The sequence below is a fragment of the Colletotrichum karsti genome (assembly GCF_011947395.1).
Source record: "Colletotrichum karsti strain CkLH20 chromosome Unknown Scaffold64, whole genome shotgun sequence".
Classification (NCBI taxonomy): Eukaryota; Fungi; Ascomycota; class Sordariomycetes; order Glomerellales; family Glomerellaceae; genus Colletotrichum; species Colletotrichum karsti.
This window is the reverse complement of record NW_024065964.1, coordinates 70,606-84,663: the sequence shown is the minus strand read 5'-3', so window position 1 is coordinate 84,663 and position 14,058 is coordinate 70,606. Positions and strand designations below refer to the sequence as shown.

General features: G+C 56.6%; 3 protein-coding genes across 3 annotated transcripts; 1 reads left to right on the top strand and 2 right to left on the bottom strand.

Annotated features, from left to right (window-relative positions):
* Window positions 1–1,262: 1,262 nt before the first annotated feature.
* Window positions 1,263–3,386, bottom strand: CkaCkLH20_12713 (uncharacterized protein; the record flags this gene model as incomplete). The annotated part of the gene is made up of 1 exon (XM_038895425.1): window positions 1,263–3,386. One exon carries the CDS (start codon window positions 3,384–3,386, stop codon window positions 1,263–1,265), a length of 2,124 nt encoding a protein of 707 aa, XP_038739257.1.
* A 4,006-nt stretch (window positions 3,387–7,392) lies between these two features.
* CkaCkLH20_12712 (uncharacterized protein) lies at window positions 7,393–8,329 on the top strand (the record flags this gene model as incomplete). Its single annotated transcript, XM_038895424.1, has 3 exons — window positions 7,393–7,469; window positions 7,561–8,055; window positions 8,122–8,329. 3 exons carry the CDS (start codon window positions 7,393–7,395, stop codon window positions 8,327–8,329), a joined length of 780 nt encoding a protein of 259 aa, XP_038739256.1.
* Window positions 8,330–10,220: 1,891 nt separating this feature from the next.
* CkaCkLH20_12711 (La domain-containing protein) lies at window positions 10,221–12,606 on the bottom strand (the record flags this gene model as incomplete). Its single annotated transcript, XM_038895423.1, has 2 exons — window positions 10,221–11,252; window positions 11,314–12,606. 2 exons carry the CDS (start codon window positions 12,604–12,606, stop codon window positions 10,221–10,223), a joined length of 2,325 nt encoding a protein of 774 aa, XP_038739255.1.
* Between the last annotated feature and the right edge of the window lie 1,452 nt (window positions 12,607–14,058).

The window sequence follows — 14,058 nt, the reverse complement described above, 5'->3', positions numbered from 1 at the left end:
AATCAGGCAATCACTCGCGTTATCCGCACCGCGCTCTTCCCGGAAGATGCGGGCGGGTGTGGGATGTTTCGGAGCCGACCGATTACCAGCCATCGATGTTCAGGGAGCATCGACGTGTATGAGGACGGGCACCGGGACAAAGTTGTTCGGGGATCGGGGGACGCAAGTCATGTCTCATAGCTAAATCCGAAACTAAATACCCTGCCTGTCTACATCAAAAACACAAATGGCCTGTCCGGTGATACACAAAGAAAAACAGAGCAAGTTAATGAAAGACGGTAGGAAATGGGGTAGAAAAAAACACCGCATGTCAGTGTAGTTCGAACCTGAGGGAGGAATCAATCCCCCCCCCTCCGCCCCGCGGCCCCATTCAAACGATTGCGCGCTGGCTCGAGTAACCGTGAGCCAAAAGCCGTCGTTGCCGTCATATCATCATCCCGCATATATCCCTACTCCGTCTCCCGCGTTTCCCCCCCCAGTCTTTCCAAAGTCGTCATTCCTCACCGCCGCTTGTCCGTCCCGCGCTAGCAAAAATGTCCGGCTTGTCTCGGGAACAGGGGTCCCCTCCCGTTGGGTTTCGATCGCTCCTCGTTCAGGGAGACCTCACCAAACGCAGGCGTAAGGCGGCCATACCTCTCTACATTCTCAACCAGCCCAGCTGACCCCAATCGGACCCTGGCGATCGGTTTTCGATCTCGGTCTTGCGGGCCCTTTTGCTTTTGTATGAGGCGCATGTTGCCAGATTTGCTCCGGTTGGTACGACCGTCGTCAGCGGGGGCTGGCGATGAGAAAGCGTTTGAACGTCTGGCAGTTGTTGGTGGCGGCGGCCGATTAGTAACGGCGGCGGTCTGTCACAGTCCAATTATGATCAGTTATGGTTCGTAGTACAACAGAAAACGTGTGTAGATTCTGCGACAAAAGGGGAGGAGGGGAAATCCATCTATCTGAGTAAACGCAATGCAAGGTGGCTGTTTGTGAAAGGTCTTTGTGGAACGCCAGTTCTACATCTCCTGATTCACTTTAATGATCCCCCCGTGCTCTTTCCTGACGTAGATTGGTTGGGAAAATGTCGTAAGGTCGTTATGAGAAGACATGTACAGAATGTGAAAAGTCGTAATAATACTGAGTAGGTGGGCGTAAAGTGGCTGGGTGGCGTTGAGGCGTCGAGGCTAGTTGCCCACGACAAAGATCATGGGCAAAAGCTGGCGGGGTTTGGATGATCGACATTGGTGTGAGATGCCGCATTACTGCTTCAGTCTCGCTCACCTCCTGTCATAACCGACAGGAGGCGCGGGCAAGGGTCCGGCAGCGTACGGGTTGCTGTCGAGATAGACGGGCCCGTAGTCGTACCGATCTGCTCGCGGAGAAGATGAAGTGTACCAATCGTCATCCCTACTCCTTCGGCCGCCATCGTCGCCCCTGAGCCTCCGCTGCCTTTCAATTCGTTTCTGATGCCGGATTGCCTTCTCCTGTTGGAATTGCTTGCATTCGTGGGTCAACTCTTTTGCTTCCTTGAGCTCTGACCAGGCACCCTTGATACCGAGGGCAGCAATTCCAACAGAAGCAGCGTCTTGCAAGATGGCTTTCGATTTGAGCTTCTTTGCCTCTTGGGGGCTCAGACGGCCTTCCCTAACAGCCTTTTGCCGTGCATTGCGTTTCTCCATACTCTGATAGACTCCATGTGCAGCGTGAATGGTGGCAACGGCCGCAAGGCCGGTCGTGATCACTTGCTTACCTCTCATCTTCTTCGCCCGCTTCTCATCGTCATCCGAGTCTCCAAGATCGGAATCAGAGCTCGCGTCTGATTTTCCTCCTCTGCGTCGGGACCGGTCCCGGCGGCGGCTGGTGTAAGACGAGCGGTCGTCATCGTATGCGTCGCGTCCGCCACGTCCATAGCCTCTGTCGTAACCGTCGTCATATTCGTCCGAGTACTTTCGGCTCACGGTACGGCGGGAGCCTCGGTCATCGTAGTGACTGTCATCCCGGGCTCTGTCTCTTTCTCTGTCGTCAGGGTCGCTGCCAAGACCGATCTTGGCAAGCTTCTTCCGGGCCGAGTCGACAACGCTGCGGCTTCGGCTTCTCTGGTGTCGGCCGTCGCGACTACGACTGGATGCCCGGCTGTCGTAAGAGTCGGCACTGGGTCCTCGGCTGCGGGAACGAACATTCTCGATAGCCTTCTTTGCGCCAAAGGCGCCCAGTCCGGCAGTAGCCAGAGCGGCCAAACCGGGTCCGCCTCCGCCGCCGTCCGAGCGAGCGCGGGATCGGGACCTGCTTCGGCCAGTCCTGCGGTCCTCCTCAATGTTTCGCTTGGAGCCGTTGATCACGCGATTTCCAACGAGACCACCAATGACGGATTCAGCCAGACCCAGCTTGCTCTGCTTCTCGCCGCTGTGGGCGGCATCGATGGTGGCAGCACCAGCAGCGGCTGTGAGAATGCGCTTCGTCTTCTCACCCTTCCAGCTGCCAGGCTCTTTTGCGACACGGAAAGCCTCTGTGGCTCCGGCAATCAGAGAAGCCATGGCTGCCTTCTGCATCTTGTTCGCAGCCTCGCCGCCTGGGCCCCGAGACCTGGAGCGAGCAGTGCCTCGTGAGTCGGGACTGCCCCTGCGACTCCTGGTGTCACTGCGCCTGTCATCGTGATGACCGCCGCCAGCAGCGCCAGTAAGGGCCTTGACCGCGGCTCCGAGTCCCGAGGCTGCCAAGGCATTCTCCAAGAAGGATTTGGAGCCCTTCTTTTCCTTCTCTCCCTCCTCGTCGGAATAGTATTCGGTAACTCTCCCATCGCGGCCGCGGTGCAGAACGTAGGTTGCGTTCTTCTCGTCCTTTTCCTTATGCTTGCTGTAAAACTCGGCACCCTGGTAACCAGCGAGTGCGCCGGCAGCACCGAGAGCAGCAGATGTCAGGTAGTTGCGCTCAACATCACCGCCATGCTCCTTGGCCTCCTTGCGATCGTATAGCTCCTTTCCGCCAAATGCCAGGGCCGCACCGGCAACTGCAGCGAGAATCTTTTCTTGTTGGTTCAGAACGCGTTGGCGGGATCTCTTCTCTTCCTCGTAGTAGAGACTGCCGGCCTTCTTGCCACGGCGGTCGTAGTCGCGTTCGCGGTCGTAGTAACGGTCCCGGTCATCGTAGCCCCGGTATTCGTCATAGTAGCCGGGCTCTGCAGAGCGGGTCCTCCTCGAGTCGCGGTAACCTGGAGGTGGGAAATCGCGGCGGACCTCCTCGATGGAGAGCTCGCTATCCTCTCGGCCTCTGGGGACCAGTTGGCGAGATTCGTAAACCCTCAGGTAGGGGTCTTCGGCATAGCGAGGGTCAACCCTCTCCTCACGACGCTCCTCGCGCACGTAGCGACGAGTGCGCTGAGGTTGGTCGTCGTAGTAACTCATACCAGGTGATAGGAGCCAAGAAGGCTCGTCGAGAGGTTGTTTGGGCGCGGTTGTCGAGTTTGATTGTGTAAGGCGTGGGATGTTCTTGTTGGAAGGAAGCTGGATCAGCAGCGCTTGTGGATGTCAAGTCAGTGCTGATGAAAGTTTTGAATTCGTCGTGTTGCGTAGCAGGCCGCCGCTTGGACTGTTGGTAGCGCGTTTGTGAATTGTTGAGGGTAAAAAAGAAGCAGAGGCAGGTTCTAGAGGGGAAGGGAGGAGGGGAACTGGAAGAAATGATGACCGCAGACGCCGGGGGGACCAGGGCTGGTAGTGGTGGTGGTAGAGGTTGGTGGGTGGGCGGGCAAGGGTCCAGCAAGACGGGAAGGAAAGGCAAATCAGGCGTGGAACGCTGAACAGTTCAGGCAGAGCAGCCAGCCAGAAACGACAGAGTGAGTGGGCAGGGCAGGGCACGACACGACAGGACTGGCAGGGTTGGGTTGGGTGGCCAAAGACATGGCATGGATATCCGCACTACAACCTGTGGACGACGGGACTCAGCGTCGCAAGTCGCAGCAGCACGGAGGGTGCGGGATCCAGGTCACCGTCGCTCCCGTCAGCCTTCATTCCCTTCCTTACCTGACGCCGCCGACATGCGGCTTTGCGCTGTTCAGTGATGGCGGCAGGTAAGGTAGGTAGGTGCTCGGAAAGTACTTCCCCACCAGTATGTAAGTAGAAAGTTACTTGGACCTCTCTCCAGAAGGTCAGTTCCTCTCATCCAAGGTAAACGACACAATCTATTTCCAATGGAAGTCTTTCCATTAGGCCTTTGACAACTACCTAGGTAAAATGGACATTACCACGCCCAGGCCCAAAAATAGTCAATCCTAATTTTTTGCTTCTATGCTTCTCGTCTTTCGAGTTTATGATCAGATTGGGTGGGCATCATCTAGACTAGACTAGATGCTGGTCAGGCTGTGTATCCGTACTGCGCAGGGTGGCGCGCAAAAGCAAAACACTGTCTGAGTGACCATGTAAGTGGATGTTAGTGGCTTGCGACGACAGGTGAATGGCTGTCCAGTGTAGGCATTCGTATATCCGTACCAGGTACCGAGTCTCCGTGACGGGGATGACGGGAGTTGTCAAGATGTCGGCGAAGGAGGGACACTAACTTGGGTGGAACGTTTAAGGCAGGGAAAGTGGAAGAAATCCAAAGTGATGCTCTAGCCCGCCTGCATTGTGCTGAAACTCGAACACATCAAGGCAAGGTAGTTGTCGGGTGGTAGACAGGCACAGCACGGTACGAAGCCCCCGATGTGCCTGGCAGTGCTCTGCGTCTGCGTCTGCGTGCAGCGAGCGCCATCGACCCCTTCTGCACGACCTCGAACTGCAACTTGTGACCAAGCACGAATGACTGTGAAAGAGGGGAGGAGAGGAGAGGCAGCCAGAGAATGATATCATAACGGCGGGCAGTCCAGCCACTCACGCGTCGCCGTCGGTCAGGAATGAGCCTAACGTCAACGGCATACCACCCCAAGCAAGCCATTAACCAATCCAACGGCCAACGACTTCAAGGCTAAGGTAGCTAAGGCGTACGCAGCTCCGCCCAGGTGGATGATTCGGTATGCCCGTCGCTGGAGCTCTTCACAGCCACGTTGACAATGGAAGGTGGTGTCTACGAATACTGTATGCCATACAGCGAGGGCAAAAGCTTCAAGCTGTTCGTTCAGTCATGTTTCCACGGGGGTTTGTTTCTCTTTGATGCGATATACCCAGGCAACGTACCATAGACTCCCGCGTTACCTTAAGGTACTCTTACGGACGGGGCAACTGGCCCGCTATATTTAGCTTGACGTCCTAAATTAGCTAGCCTTCTTTGTGTGAAATTGATCATTGTATCGTATGTACCTAGTAAGGGCAAAAGAGTATGCCATGTCAGACTTGTCATCAGGTGCCTTAAGGAAGGTAGGTTGGTAGTTAGGCGGGCAATAAGTTGCAAGTTGAATAGCCGTTGTTCGATGCTGTTCGGTCGGTGTGTGGCAGAAGACACAGGGACAGCGAGCGACCTGGGCGACGACGGTACGGATACATTAAGGGCGAGTGAGAAAGCAGGGAAGAGAACTTGCCCCGCGACAAGGAGGGGAAGCCTGCTCTCGAGGTGTCACTTTGGTTGAGCCCCAGATCTAGTGACGTAATTTCCACCCCCCTCCAGGTCCCGTCCCCCGGTTTTCCAACGTGTGAGGCTGGGTGCGTGGCGCGGTGTTCGTAGTGTCCCGTCGGGTCCCGTCCCGTCCAGTACCTTACTTGCCCGAGGTGGTCCTTGAAGCCATCGTCACCGCCAACAGCCCAGATAGCGTCATCTGACTTTCAACGCCCTCAAAGAGTCGTGTGGCTTAGCCGCTACATGCACATACCCTAGACCTTACCATCTGTCTCTCAATTCGATTTCTAGAACATCAGTCACGTGTAAGCAGCCATCCATGGTCGCGAGGAAATAAGGTACGAATAGAGCTCGGCTCTGTTATGTTTGGCTGTTGCCCGTTGACGGGATCAACCTAGCATCAACGTGCAAAACGGTGAGGGCGGCCTGCCGTATTCCATCCACGTCCATTGCCAACGGACCACGGGCCACGAGCCATGAGCCACGAGCCAGCCGGTGATGTAATCCAGGTGGTGGGTCCCGGTTGTTACCGCCGTCAACGCCAGCCAACCTTGAACCTTCTTCCATGGAACCAGGTGCACCTCCACGTCCCATCCCTCCACCGCCTTACGGATACTGCGATACCGATACCTACCTACCTACCTGTGACCTAAGGTAGGTAGGTAGGTATTCATCCACACCGCAACGCCAGCATCACAGCATCACTGTTGGTCCAAACCGCGCATCTTCCTCCTAAGTGTCGCAGACGACGCCAAACCAAACATTCGCCGACATGGCTGTTAAGCACAAGTCTCATCCAAGACGCTGGATTTTGTACGATGCCGCCACCTCGGGGAAATTTCCGCAAAGTACGAAAACCACTGTCGTCGTGTCCTCGTGTCGTCGGACAAACATACACAAAGAATTGGTGCTTGTGTAGCCCGCATCTGTGTCTGTTTCCGTGTCCGTATGTATCCCGTACGGAAACTTCCTTTCTCTCGGCCGCAAATTTCTACCCTTGTTAATGTTCCCAACCTCCCAGAGCCCCGTCAACCCATTTCACGATCTTGGCCGGCAAACACGCAACCTGGCGCCAATCACTTCCCCTGCTCGCTCCCGCTACTCGAGTGAGCCAACACCACAATGCCATCACCCGTGTACGAATACCCGTCCGATGCAGTCACGGACGTCTTACAACTTGTGTGTTCGTACGAGGCCATCCTCGCCATTGTGATTCGACAGAAACAACATGATACACGCAAGCACACACGGGAAAAAAAACAAAAGTCAACGTCACGCCAGGAACGCGCTGCTTGGCCTGGCCTGCTCTCTGCCCTGCTTTTTCTCCTTCTTCTTTTCCCCCCTCCGATGCCATTCTGCTCTCTCCCACACCCCCGGCTCTGGGCTGGGCTGGGCTGGGCTGGTCGGTCCAGTTGCGAGGCCTGCAACTGCAAGGGCAGCATCGCGACCCAACCTCCGCTTTCCAAGGAAGACCGGGGCCTTCACCAAGATTTTCCCACACATCTGCCCCCCTCACAGAACCCGAACGCGCACCTCACAACTTGCATCTCGCTTCCCACAACCGCCTGTCGCCATGCCAATGCCGCCCAATTCGTCCTGGCCTGGCCTGGTCGTACCCGGCCCAGCTTGACCGCGTACGGCGTCATTTCTGTGCTTGACCGCATCACCAAGCTTTCCATAACTTGCTAGGTATTTAAGTGATGGGCAGCCGACCCATTGATGTGACTTGTTTCCCTCACTTCTCTCTCATCCCGTCGTCGTTACTCGCCTTGTTTGCTACAGCCAGCGTGATAAACCCCCCACCTTCGTCCTTTTCCCAACAATCCAGTGATACCCAAAACAACCAGTACGAATATACCCTCTCCGAAAATGCAGTCCGCCATCCTCTCCCTGGCCCTTGCCGCCAACCTCGTCTCCGCCACCGGCCTCCGCCCCCGGGACCCTGTGTAAGTCGCCCGTCCCCGTCCCCTTCCCCCACACCCACCCGGCCCCCGGTCACCACATGGACACGGGAGCTAACGAACGAGGCTTGCCCAGCTCGGATCTCGCCGCCTTCACCTCCGCTGCCGATGCTCTCATCTCGGCATACATCCCCGCCCCGGAGTGGGAGGCCCTGACCTCCGCAGTCGGCTCCGCCGCCAGCGCGGCCGGAGTCACCCAGGACGCCAAGGACGCCATCTTCTCGGCCCTCAAGGCCACCGAGGCCCCGGCTTGGTTCGCCAGCGTCGTCCCTTCCGCCTACTCAAGCCAGTACGCCGCCTTGGAGTCCGCCATTGACGACCTGCGTCCCACCGTCACCGTCACCGTCCCTCGTCCCGTCACCACCGTTCTGGCCGTCACCACCACCGACGAGAACGGCAGCACCATCGTCGCCAGCGTCACCACTACCGTCGTCCCGACCCCGACCACCATCACCACCGACGTCGTACCCACCCCCAGCATCAGCGTCGTCACCGGAACCGACTCCGCCGGTAACTCTTACACCTCTACCATTGCCGGCACCAACGCCACCGAGTCCGCTGCCACCACTGCGTAAGCTACTCATCCCCCTCCTCCCATCTCCAAGTCGCCAAAGTCCCTACTCACACCGTCCAACAGCACCGAGACCGTCACCGAGTCAACTGCCACCGAGTCTGCCACGGCTACTGAGTCCGAGTCCGGCACCGAGGCCAGCGGCACCGAGGCCTCTGGCACCGCCTCGGGCACCGCTTCTGGCACCGAGGCTCCCTCCAACGCTGCCCCTACCGCCATGGCTCACGGTCTTGCCGGTGTGGCCGCTGTTGTTGGCCTCGTCATGGCACTCTAAACACCAAAACGCACGATACGACATATACGAAGCATACCCTCCGACAAGATGAAGTCACGAAGGCAACGGCATTGGGAGTATTGTACATAATGTCTTTTTCTTCTTCTTTTTCGCCTTATTTCCCTGGCCACCTCGATGCTTGCTACGGCAACGACCCGGGCAAACTGCGCAGGCTTGAACAACAGCTTAGTAATGAGTAATATGAAATGATCATGATGCGATAGCCTAGGTTAAGTGGACAATTTCGCGTGATCTTTTGTTTCTTGACGGGCCCACAGCGCCAAATAAAACAAAAATAATGAAAATGCGGTCCATGAAACGGCTGTCATTCTCGAACACGAACCTCTGCTCTACCCAACATATTGTCGGAAGAAGGCGAGACAGGTGTCTCTCTAGTCAACATCCAGACTCCCAACCCAGGTGAACGACATGGGGCCCTGGTACCTTCCAATGTTGATCGAGTCTGTCGCTCGCACGGCAGGAGGAAATGAAAGGCCGCATTAACGCCAACCACTCCATATTTATTCATTTTTAACTGGTCTTATTCGTACAAAATGACACCTGCCGAATTTTGGTAGGCGACGGTGCTCTCTTCGTTTCCACGTGGTGATGACGATCGACAGAAAAGAGAGAGAAATCTAGAACCACAAACCATCGCCTCCAAACCCTCTGTGACCGCTTGAATGCATTTCGTGGCCCCCATTATTCCCTAAAAGCATGCAGAACTATGTGCAGATTGGAAAAAAAAAGAAAAGGAGAGAGAGAGAGAGAGAGAGAGAGAGAGAGAGAGAAAAGGGGGAAGAAACTTTTTTCTTCGTCTAGCGGCAGGAGGCGAGAGGAGAAACAGGACCCCGACTGAGACCAGACGTTCGTTTTTTGTTTAAAAAAAAGACCCCCGAGGAATGAAAGTAGGCCGTCGACAGTAACGTCGGGCCAATGCCGAAGACGCCAGAGAAGAGACTTTCATCATCAAAGTACGTTTCCTTCGAGGTAAGGAAGGGTTCGTTCCCGTACCCAACGCAATCCAGACATTGCTTCTTACCCGCCCATGCTTATCCCATCTCCCCATTATTTCTGAACCGAACCCTATCGCGAGTATGTCGCTTCCCAGCCAGCCAAGGGACTTCTTCTTCCCTGTTTCCCCTTCGCAAGAAAGCAAGGAACTTTTCCAACCGTTGTCGAAGGACACGAAGAACGAGCACGCGTCTGGTGATTCCAAGAAACGTTGTACATTCAACGAATCCCCAGAGGCCAACAGATCGCCACAGATCCGGCACCGGATGAATGGCCACCCCTGAAGCTGATAGCTGCCGAGAAAATCCCACAACCATGCGTAATTCATCAAACGTCTTTTTTGTCTGCAATCTCTGACCACAAAGCCCACCACCTCTTAAACCATCGCCCCCGCAGCCAGCTTCTTTGCTTCATTGTAAAGGGACTCCATGTCGGCCAGAGGTCGCTGGTGGTTGTCATTTCCCTCAAGAATCGTTTCGTAGTAAGCAATCAAATTTTCAAGGCCAACTTTGCTGGCCGTCTCCCCCGTGGCGTCCGCCACAGCACATGCCCGGAACTCCTCAAACATCTCCAAATCAAAATGCCGAGCCAAGAAATGAGACCAGAACCGATAAAGGGATATCATATCCATACCGCCAGGAACGCTGGAAGCGACGCCATGGATATCACTAGAGACGACAGAGATGCCATCGGGGTTGGCGCCTGCCAACGCGTCCCGCCTTTTGGAGAGAGCGCGTGTGCGGAACTCAGGGTATGGGATGTCGTCGACTGATTCCGTTGAACGCATCACCAGATGTGCCCGTTGAGACGGGCTGGGAACGCTGGCGCTGCTCTCCCCCGTCTCGCCACCGCAGTCCTCATCAACCTCTTCCTCCAACTAGGACTGAAGGGCTTCGTTGGTCTGCGCATGGTTTCCGTTCGTCATTGGCGCAGCCTCGGAGACTTCGGCAGAGCCGTTGACGATAGGCTGAGCCTTCGATTCCGCGTCGGCAGATGCGTCAGCGGAGCCCTCGGCAGAAGTGCTGGGCTGGAACGCGGGAACTTGAGCGGATAGTTGGCCGTTGGGCTGACCGCCAACAGCCTCGTGAGCGTACGGCATGTAGCCGTTCTCGCCGCCATTGGGGTATCCGGTCGGGGAGCTAACAGCGTATTCGCCCATCATTCCCTCGTAGGTGGAGGACATGGCGTGGTGGGAGCGAGTCCAGAAGTACTGAGGACCCGCATTCCGTGCGGACTCGGCTCGTTGCTCCATAGCGGGGTAGACGAATTTCTGCCAGTGTGAGCGGGAGCGGATCCGCTCAATATTGTCGTCTCCAACCACGAAGTCCAATTGAGTACACTCGGCGGTGATGGCACGGAGTACAGTGGGGTCGGCAATGTGGCGGACTCTAGAGAAGTTTAACACCATTTCCAGGGGCACGAAGCCCTGGCTGTCCATATGCCTGCGGAGGAATTCGTCCTTGACGAGGTTCTCGATGGAGAAGTAGTACTCCAATTGAGGAATGAGAATCTGCCTGATCTGTTCGTACCATCCGTAAGTTGCCGGCGTCAAAGGCATCGGATAGTCCCAAGAGCCTTGGTTCATGTTGGCCTGTACTTGACGAGCGCGGCCAGCGTTGGAGCCGCCAACACCACGGTAGGCTCCGGAACCGTTGGACTGGCCGCGGCCACCACGACCGCCCCGAGACTGGGAACCTCCGTACGACGCGGTGAAGTTGCCGCCCTGGTGCAGAGGAGGGCTGGCGTATTGACGCGGAGGACCTTGAGAGCCAAACGAGTTACCGTTGCCCATGTACGAAGACTGCTGAGCGTGCATGGGCGCATTGCCGGGATGGCTTCCACGCCCACCTCGGAAGTTTCCGCGACCTCTGTCACTGCGGCCTTCTCCTCGGACAGGACCTGCCTGATCCTAGTTCATAGTCAGTACGGGAGATTGAGGAAAGCTGATCTGCGATCGAGATGCAACTTACGGTCGTGGACTGCGACTCCTTAGCACGCTCGCCAGTAGGGGCAGGGGCCTTGCGTTGCTCCTTGGCAACGTCCATTGAGGCGCGCTTGTTGACGGCGGGAGGCTGCGAGTTGGTTCTGGCCGGGGCGTTCGCATCTCTGGCACGCTCGCGAGCCTCACCCCCGCTCTTGGACGGGGCCGCAGAGGACTTGTCGGCAGCGGCGGCAGCGGCACCATGGCCTCCTCTAGAAGTGGCATCGCGGCCACCACGGGCACCGCCTCGTCCCCCACGAGCGCCCCTTGTTGAGGGAATAGGAGTGGAAAACGCCACGGTTGGCACAAAAGGCAATGGCTTCCAGCTCTTGGCACGCCCCTTGCCGGACTCCTCCTGGGGCTCGGCGTCCGGCCGGTCAGTCTTCTCACCACCAGGCTTGCGCGACTCGTCCTTGACAGTTTCCTTGACTGCGGTCTCGGGCGTGGGCCACGAGGTGACGTCGTTCACAGGCGGGGGAAGCTCGGTGGTACGGCTGTCTCTCTCGATCAATCTGGAGCCGCGAGAGCCGTTCCTTCTAGCAGCGGCGTCGTCGCCAACCTTGCGTTGAGACTTGGTGCCGTTGACGGCGCCATTGGTGGCCTCGGAGACTTCGGCCGTCTTGCTCTTCTTCTTGGACTCCTGGCTGTTGGGCCAAACATCGGCAGCGGCGGTGGTGTTGGTATTGGATTGAGCAGGAGCGGGATGAGCGGGCAGCGTCACAGTGGTCTTTGCAGCCTGGGTCTCTTTCCTTTGCGTCCAGATGTTGACTGAGGGGAGCGGTGCCTCGATCAACTCGATCTTGGGCTGCTCCTTCTCTTCCTCCGCAGCCTTCTCCTTCTTGGACTCATCGCTAGACTCCTTCCCGGCCTTGCCCTTCCTTGGCTTCCTAGAGCCCTTCTTGGGCTCGGCTTCGTCGGTCACGCGAGTGGATGCACTTGCCGACCTCACGCTCTTGTCGCTTCGTCGGGCAGAGCTCTCGGTGGCGGCGTCCTCGTCATCGCGGCGAGAGTCGGTGACGGAGGCAGCAGCAGATGTGTTGTTGGTGGCCTCGGCAGGTGTGGATGATGAATCCTGCTTGGCGGCCAACTGGGCCTTGAGGGTCGTATTTCTCGAAGTGTCCTCTTCGGCGGAGGCGGTCTTGACGGCGTTGGGCTCAGCGGTCGGTTGTTCGCCGTTCGCCGAGCTCGCGGAGTCCTTGACGTTCTCGACGGGCTGGGCCGCCGATGTCGCGGCAGGCGCCTGACCCTTGGCGGCTTGAGCGTAGGAAAATGCAGTAGCCATTGTGTCTGATGCTAAGGCTGATGCAGAAATAGACATGCCTCGAAAGACTATTTGGGTTATGTCTGACCAGCAACGATGGTCAATAGATCCGTAGATCCGATCCTGCCAGGCCCCGAGTAGGTAGCCTCCCAAGGCTTCTGTACGGGTAAACCGGGGTTTACCAGAAACTCCTCAGACGGAGACAGACCAAAGAAGGCGAACCAACCTTCCTACGTGGTCTGGAAATGGGTCGAGCGACGAATTGCAATGGCGCGGGTCAAAGTCGTGTCGTCGATCGTCGTGTTGAGAGGTCGCAGAGACTGTGAGAAAAGAATTATGTTAGAGCAAGCTGGCGCTTCTCCGATACTGTGAAGCCGATAGAGACTGCAGACGGCGGCGAGTGCGGGGAGGGGGGCAAGGAGGAAGAAGCGAGCTTCCGGCAGAGCCAGGCGAACTCTGAACTCTGCAGAAAAGCAGACACGAGGGAATAAATGGTACGGAGGGGTTCTTTCGAGCGGCGGTGGAATTCGTACCGAGTGGCAGAAGAACGTTGGGTGCAAGTCAACAAAGTGTGGCAGACCCTGATCTGTGTGGTGAAAAAAAAGCGAGGCTTTCCGGAGATGGTCGGGTTGCCGCGATCCAAGGAAAATATGAACGACGGGTAAACGCAAAGCTTCGATTGGGCGAGGGCTTGTCGGCCTGAGGGGTCTCTCTTTTTTTCTTCGTCCTTCTCGCTGGCGGTCGTGTACGAAACGTGGAAGAAGCGGCGCAGCTGACGAAATTGTCGGCTCAGCAAGACACAAGAGAAGAGCAGGCCACAATATTCACCCGGGGCAAGAGGATTGTGGAGGATGGAGGGAGGCGTTGTGTGGTTGTGGAAGGGAAGAGAGGGAAAAAAAGGTTAAGGTCTAGGAATAAATTCTGAAGCCCGAGTTTTTTTTTTGTGAATGAATTTTTTTTCTTCTCGGGAAAGCCACTAGGTACCAGGTTGGCACTCGAGGCAAGGTGGAGGCAGCTTGTTGACCTGACTTTTTAGCGGGGAGGGGTGGGATGGGAGGGGGAAAGGGAAGGAAAGGGATCCGACGGTGACTGACTGCGACTGCGCTGCGACTGCGACTACGACTCACCTATTTTACCATACCTTAAGGTACCTTAGCCTAAGGTGCCGTAGGCAATCGCATAACATTCACCCGTGAGCATCTGGCAACTTGTCTATTACTTAGGTTCCATTACATATTACATCAACCCACAGCACATGACCAGCACCAGTACGGTTACCTCCAGTATCAAACACTCGCGGTCCCATGGCGCCTGGAAGACCGGAGCCAAAAAAAAAAAAAAAAAAGGCGGCCTGTTGAAGTGAATCGTGCCCTGCGCATCACTACTTGGGTACCTGGGTAAGTAGGTTCTCACCCGCCTTGCGTTGGGTTACCTACCTACCTCGTGTACCTAGGAAGGTAAGGTAAGGTAGGC